General features: G+C 46.4%; 1 protein-coding gene across 3 annotated transcripts; it reads left to right on the top strand.

Annotated features, from left to right (window-relative positions):
• The first annotated feature begins 271 nt into the window (after positions 1–271).
• Positions 272–2138, top strand: LOC102378509 (tigger transposable element-derived protein 1-like). 3 transcript variants are annotated; one of them, XM_006017605.3, is made up of 2 exons: positions 272–458; positions 895–2138. In XM_006017605.3, exon 2 carries the CDS (start codon positions 974–976, stop codon positions 2009–2011), a length of 1038 nt encoding a protein of 345 aa, XP_006017667.1. In that variant the 5' UTR covers positions 272–458; positions 895–973; the 3' UTR covers positions 2012–2138. The 3 variants fall into 3 exon arrangements, with proteins under 3 accessions (XP_006017667.1, XP_014372354.1, XP_014372355.1); XM_014516868.2 differs by having other exon boundaries at positions 272–474; XM_014516869.2 differs by lacking the exon at positions 272–458 and adding an exon at positions 487–769.
• The last annotated feature ends 5449 nt before the right edge of the window (positions 2139–7587 follow it).

Genomic DNA, 7587 nt, shown 5'->3' with positions numbered 1-7587 from the left:
CCGACGCTCCATCCCGCCGGGCTCCTTGGGGCGACGCGGCCGCCGAGCAGCCGAGGTCCGGCTTCCTTGCCCCGCCCCCTCCGTCCCCGCGGCCAATCAGGCCGCAGCCATTCGGAGACAACAGCCAATGAGCGCGGCGCCGTCGCAACACGGGGAGCCCATTGGCCAATGCATCTCCGACATGGCCCGCTTTGATTGGCTGGCGACGCTTCATGCGCGTGGAACGCTTCTTCCTCGGCCAATGGGCTCTCAAGACGGAAAGACCTCGCACGACAGCTCCGGCTGCGCGAGATCAGGCTCGGACTCTAGTGTCCACAATGCACCGCGGGACTCGTCTCCCCGCGGGGGCTGCTCCGGGGGCAGGGCCTGGCGGGGGCCTACATTACCCAGCATGCCCCGGGGCAAGTTCTGCGGCCACAGTCGCCGGGCCTGCAGCACCCCACGGCCGGGGGGATCCGGTGCGCCCGCTTGGAGGTCTGCCCGGGGGCGGTTGAGGGCCGGGAAGGCTGCCCTGCGGGGGGCCCCGGGAGCCAGCCCGGGCCTCCCTCCTGGCCGGGTAGACGGTCAGAGTCTGGGAGGTGTCAAGGGCGATGCACAGGCCAGGCCCGGCCCGGCAACAGGAAGGGCGGTGGGGCTGGCCCGTGCCAGGGCAAGGGAGACATGGGCTTGCGCTCAGTTGTGTGGGTGGTGATGGCCGGTGCTGGGGAGACATGCCAGAAAGCAGATGAAATACAGGAGGGTGAAGACCAGTGGGGAACAGAGACCAGAGGTGATGCGGGGCGATGGGGACGCATCTTGGGTACTACTACAAGTGCGGGCAGTGGGAATAAACTTGGAGAAAAAGGAGTCCGTCAGGTTAATCTGACCTACCGAAACATGTTCTTATTACTACAGGTACTCCTCACTTAACGACCTACCTGTTTAACGACCGTGCGGACTTACGACCGCGCGGTCGTGGAAACGGAAGTACAAGATGTCAGCGAAAAGGAAGAGCATGACTTCACCTGGAGGAAGCGCCAAGAAACAAAGGAAGGCTATTGATCTTGTGATGAAAATGAAGATCATAAACGACTATGAAGCTGGTAAGAAAGTTAAAGCGATAGCACGTGACTTAGAGCTGGCGCATTCGACCATTTCGACAATCTTGAAGGATAAAGAGAGAGTGAAAGAGGCAGTGAAAGCATCGACAGGATTTAAAGCCATAATAACTAGGCAGCGGAAAGGCCTCATTCATGAAATGGAGAAATTACTGGCAATCTGGTTTGATGACCAGATACAAAAAAGAATGCCGATGAGCCTTTTAATAATTCAAGCCAAGGCACGCAGCATCTTTGAGACTTTGAAGGTGCGCGAAGGCGAAGGATCCACGGAAACATTTACGGCAAGCCATGGATGGTTTCAACGATTTCGCCGGAGATTCAACGTGCATAATCGGAGTATCAGCGGGGAGGCGGCAAGCGCGGACGTAGAAGCAGCGGAAAAATTTGTTGACCAATTTGATGAAATCATTGAGAGAGGTGGCTGCCGTCCAGAACAGATCTTCAATGTGGATGAAATCAGACTTTTTTGGAAGAAAATGCCCGAAAGGTCCTACATACACAAAGAAGCTAAAACAATGCCCGGTTTCAAGGCTTTTAAATCTAACGAAGATTTAATAGAGTTGGAAGCGCAGCAGCACTTGGAAGAGGAAGAAGAAGAGGAAAGAATGGAAGAAGTACAAAAGAAGTTTACTCTAAATGGGTTAGCTGGTGTGTTCTTGAAAGTGAATGCGGCTATATTAGAACTAGAGGGTATGGACCCAAATGTTGAACGGTTCACGAAAGTGGAACGGCAAATGAATGAACTTTTACGATGCTATCGTGAAATTTATGAAGAAAAAAAGAAAATTACAAAGCAGACCACACTAACGGGATTCTTCTCGAAAGCTATACCCAGGACCCCTGCTGATAACTCCAATGATGACGCTGATGACCCCGAACCACTACCACACTTTGAAGGATTCGATGACTAAAATGTTAATCTCAATGTCTTTTTTTATAACTAATTTTTTTGGTACATCATTTTTATAATTTTCGCTGATTGTATTTTTATGTTCTGTAATATGTAAGAGTTATGCAAATTAAAACAAAGTTATCAAGTTGGAGTTTCCTTTAGACCTTTTCTTTATTAAGAATAAATAAAAACGATTACCTGTATTTACAGTACAGGGCGGCTCCTCGCTTATCGACCAATTCGCTTAACGACCTAGTCGTGGGAACGGAACTCGGTCGTTAAGTGAGGAGTACCTGTACTGGTAATCGAAGGACGATCCACTGAGTTTTCACCCCTTTGATATTTCTTTTTTCAGCATTTCTGTATTCTGGAAATGATGGTTTGACTTGTCGATTTTTAAATTTTTTAAAATAGTGATGGGATTGTTTATTCTTACTGCCATAATCCCTGGCAGCCGTGGTCATGGGTTGCGATCCCACTGTGTGCTATGTGCTGCCAAACAGAATGATGACAACAGGAAAACATCTTTGCCCCAAAGAGTTAACAGTCTAAGTCAGTGATTCTCAACTAGGGTGTCACAGCACCCTGGGGTGCCTTCAGGCCCTTTCAAGGTTGCCACACAAGGGTAGCATGGTTAGGTGTGCAAACATAATTGATATGATAAACCCAGAGATTTCAAAAGGAATCCATAGTCTCAGAAACATTTTGGCCTGTTCTGGTCTTTCTGAATTCTTCTGCAACAGAGGAATTGCTCTGTTATAGTTCTACATTCAAAGGAAAAAGCACGAAAACAAACAAAAAAAGCTGTTGGCGTTTTCTGAGGGGTGCCTTGAGTCTAAAAAGGTTGAGAACCATTGGTTTAAGTATTTCTAGCCTTCAATATTTTTTATAGTCAATTTCTAATGACTGGCTTTTTCTCTCTTCCAAGCACTAGATAGCTAGGGGGAACACTTCATAGAGGAATATTTATCTGTTTTTAAAAAATAAGACAATAAAAAAAAACCAATTCCCTTGCAATACTAACAATCTTAAACACTTTCTTGTGATATTTGTGTAGGGAAAATTTTTCTAAAAAATAAAATTTGACTTGTGGGCTGAAGTTTGACTTGACAGTTCTCTTAAACGGTTTGTATATGTGCAAGCCAGTTTTGCTCAGAACAGCCCAAGGGACTGCGATGTTACTAACAAAATGATTAGAAGAACAAAAGATAATAGCCTTAATGAAGGCTTAATTAAAATGCATAAACAAAGCTTAACAGTAAGCAAATTAATTTCAAATAAAAAAACTCACTCTAAATGATATCGTTAGTGTTCAGTTCATTAGATACGAACGGAGTTGTGGGTTATTTAGCTATAGACAGCGGAATCCAAAATGTGACTGTGCTAGGAAATTAGCAATTAAGTATATCTTTCCAGTAGTAATTATAGGGGAGAAAAGGCTAGTTGGCACAGTGTAGGCTACAGAAGTCAAGAGATCTCAGTGTGAGGACTAGTTGCAATCTTCTGATGTTAGGTTCATTGTTAATTAATAAGCCTCCTGCAGCATAGGCACCCTGCAGGGTCTTTTATTTTCTGTCTGCTTGTGGTCTGGGTAGAATGTATATGCGATGTATCATCCTGGTGGTTTCCCCTGAATATTTCAATCACTTCACATGTGTTTTGTTTTGTATTTTTGTAATTTATTTTCCTTTTGTTACTCCTCAGGGGAGGAGGACCGGGGATAGATTTGAATGTTAGTGCTTATAAAGCAAGAAATTTAACAGTTATGCATTTAGTAGTGCAGGCATGTGGTAGGCACTTTCTTCAGAGATTTCCTGGTCTTCAATTCCGATTGAAGTTATAGTTTCCAAAAACTCAGCACCCTCAAGATTCTCAGAGTTGCTTTGCTCCCAACATGCCAAGTGCTTTGAACATTCTGGCACCTGAGAAGGAGCTGAGCTTTTATGAATATCTGACCCAGGTTGCGTAGCGAATACTTTTTAAAACTGTGATCTACGAAGACCTTATGGCCATAACATCATGCCAAGGCATTCCAGTCTTGAGTTGCAGAACCCCTATTATTTTGATCCTGCCCATTTAATCTCATCCCACCAATAATGCCTCTGAATCCTGATAACCTGCTGCACTCCTATCCTGTTGAATCGTGGGGTGGTGGATGTTGATGATGATGCCAGCAAGCACATTTTTATTTGTCAGTAGTATGTGTGAACCAGGATTTCTAAATAGGTGGTATTATCTGATCTCTACATGCTTCAAGGACAAAATGAAATGTGTGGTTTTAGTGGATTTTTTAAATCCCTCCACTACATTGTGCAAGTTAATACAGCATAGGCATTCAGTATAATTGCACACACTGCTGTATATGGTTGCTTTTGTGTAAGTTTTTAGTTGCATTTCTTTACAACTGCCTAAAAAGCCTTCTGACATAAGTGGTTATATGTACAAGCAGAGCTTTCTCCCTTAGCCTTCTAGATAAAAGCTTTTATTTCTGCTAGTCCTTTCATAGCACCTGAAGAAGTAGGTTGTTGCCCATGAAAATTCATGTTGTTCTGAAACAGTTAGTCTCTAAGGTGCTGCTCTACCCTACCTTCTCCACAGTTGCATTCATTCAGTCTTAATGAAGCTGAGCCATGTATTCCCCTCTGTTTATGCAGCATGGGCAGAATCTGAACAGCTTAGACCCCACAGAGGAGGCGGGGGCATGACAAAAGGAAAGAGAGCCATGTAATGCGTTTTCTTGCTCTCTTTTTTTAATACTTCCTTTCCACAGCTGTTGTGATGCAGCTGAGCTCTGCATTGCAGAGGGGATGTCTGTGCATGTGTGGTTAGAAGGATGACTAGAGACGGATGACTTAAGAATTGGGAGGCAGAATAAAGCTGCACTGAAAAAACAAAATGCATAGATTCTTGTACAATGTCTGACTTCTGTGATGGCTCTCTTCTCTCAATTTAACATGGGTACTATATCTAGAGCTCTGAGGGTCCAGGAGGCAGAGTCACAATTCTGTCATCCCTTTCTGTTCATCTGAAAATGGGAAGCTGAGAATCTGGCCTTGTTTCAATCGATCTTTCATTAGCATATATTTTTATGACATATTCTTACATTTAATCTAGCAGTCAGTGCCATTTGATTGGTTTAGATTTCCATTTTTCCACCATGTTTCCAAGCATACCTTTGAGGCTTGTGATTTGAATTTATGTTTAAGGGCAAAAGGAAGTCTTGAGTCATTCTCTGGTTTTATGCCCAATCTAAGTAGCTCAAGGACAGTAATATTTTCTGAAACAAATGTCTAGGCAACCAACTAAGTTTTCTTTATTAGGAGCCTGGCTAGAAGTGGTTAATTAAATAGCTACCCAAAAAAGGAGAGCTGAAGCAAGAAACTCACAAAGGGCTAATTAACCCAATTTCATGTTTGGAAAGTTGTCTGTTCTAGAGAGAGATCTAGGACTGCAGGACAGTATCCTCAGCTTTCATCAGAAACAGTGGTCACTGCAGATCAGTGATTCCTAACCAGGGTACTGGGCAACCTGGGGCGCCACCAGGTCTTTTGAAGTGTGTGGTGAGGTGTGAGGAAATAAGCGGGTGTGAGGCAATAAGTGCAGACTTGGGCTCATCCCTGCCTGACCACTGCCCTGCTCCCAATGCCCAGCCCCTCTGCAGGGAGGCAAGCACTGTAATAAATTAGTTATTGAAATGGGGTGCAGCTTAATTCACAAATATTATGGAGGGATACCTGTATTCTAAAAAGGCTGAGAATCGTTGTAGATCAGCAGTTCCCAAACTGACAGACTCTGAGTACCACTAGTTTAAAATGATACAGCCTTAAGTACCACCAGCCAGGTTTTCATACACATGGGTAACAGACTATGTATTAAAACAGCATCAAAAAATTTAGTAATCATAAAACATTGTTTTATCAGTTATGGTAGCCATATAAAACAATTGTAATCAGAAAAAAAACAGTGTAAATTAGGGGTAGGCAACATTTTTGGCCAGAGTACTGAAAAAACCACAATGTGTAAAGTGCTGGAGCGCGGGCACACTAGAAAAACAAAACTGGGGCAGAGGGTACATGGCAGGATGCACTGCATATCAATATAGTTAATAATCATATATGTTGCTTTTATTTTTTACAGTAAATACCAGGTTTTCTAACAATTCAAAACCTGGTAACAATAAATAAAAAATCATTTGTTTGTACTACTCCTACCTTTGTTCTTGTGTATTCTTTTTTTCTAAGCATGTTGTGATGAGGGGCGGGGAGAAGAGAAAGAGAGAGATGAGGAGGGAAGAGGGAGGAGAAGAGTGAGAGAAAAGAGAGAGGGGAGGGAGGGAGAAAGAATCAGATGGGGGAGGCACTGTTGACAGGCTGGCCTGGTCTGGCCCTTGAGAAGACAAAAGCCAGAGGAGACTGGGGGCTGCCCTGGGGCTCTGCAGACTTGGGCTGCAGTGGGGGTGCTCAGTGGCGCTGGAAGTGCTGCCCAGCCCAGGCCACACAGCTCCGTGGGGATGAGATGTAGATGCCCTGCCCACAGGGGAATGTCGCCTGGCCGGGGCAGGACACCGGGCTTGTGGGCTCCCAGCTTGGCCTGTGCGCAGTGTAAGCAGGGTGGAGCCCCTGGGCTGCAGCAGACACTCCCTGGGCTCTGGGAATAGCCGCTGCAGGCGGTGTTCGGAGCCGAGCAGGCCGGGACCCTGCAGCACAGTGGCCCCACTCTCTTGTCGGGGGAGGGCTGTGTGCGGGCAAGGCTGGGGCTTGGGCAGGCTGCGGCAGCTATTCCTGGGAGCTCCGGTGGCCAGGCCCTTGCAGCAGGGGTAGCCCCACCCCGCTCACATTGTGAGGCAGAGCCCGGAGCCAAAAGCCTCCCTGAGCCTGGCATCCTGCCTTGGCCAGGCGGCGTTCCCTTGTGGAGCTGCGTGGGCCCAGCCAGGCCCCATCTTGGAGGGTGCTGGGCACCCCTGCCCACCTGCCACGGCCCTTCCCAGGGCGACCTGGGCCTTTCCAGGGGTGTGAGGGACCCCTGCCACTGCGCACCATGGGGTGGGCCACCTGCTCCCCAGTTAGTGGCTGCTGCTGCATACTGGACTCTGCACATTGGGAACCACATGCAACACCATGTGTCTTCTGCCACTGGGCAGCCAGTGCACAGAAGGCATGTGGTGTCACATGTGGCCACAAGGCCACACCTGTGTGACACACCCTGTGCGTCACAGGCCAGCTGGGCACTGTGAGTGTATCAATTTTATCACAGGCCAACTGGGCTGTTTGATTTAGTTTCGGATTGAGGAGGCAAAGTTAGGAGTGAAATAAAGGCAAATTTATTATAGCTTACACACACACACACAACAGTTAACAGAAAGATAAATGCGATAAGTAATAATGCAGTATTAAAGAGCTAATAGTAAATAATAACAACAGATAGTAGATCAATCTGTCGCAGGCCACCTGGGCACTGCGAGGGTATTAGCCACTGGGCTGTTCAAAACAACAGATAGACAGACATGGGTTGGCAACTTATCGATAGTCCCTCAATGCCAGGTGCACGCCAAGTGATTCCAGCAAAGTCAGGCGTTCCCGATGATCGACGCTGTCA

Source organism: Alligator sinensis, unplaced genomic scaffold (assembly GCF_000455745.1).
Source record: "Alligator sinensis unplaced genomic scaffold, ASM45574v1 scaffold289_1, whole genome shotgun sequence".
NCBI classification, from domain to species: Eukaryota; Metazoa; Chordata; order Crocodylia; family Alligatoridae; genus Alligator; species Alligator sinensis.
Note: the sequence above shows the minus strand (reverse complement) of the source record. Positions and strands in the feature narration are given on the sequence as shown.

Bases quoted from the DNA above. Each gene is read 5' to 3' on its own strand.
- LOC102378509 (XM_006017605.3), top strand. From the start codon at position 974: ATGTCAGCGAAAAGGAAGAGCATGACTTCACCTGGAGGAAGCGCCAAG.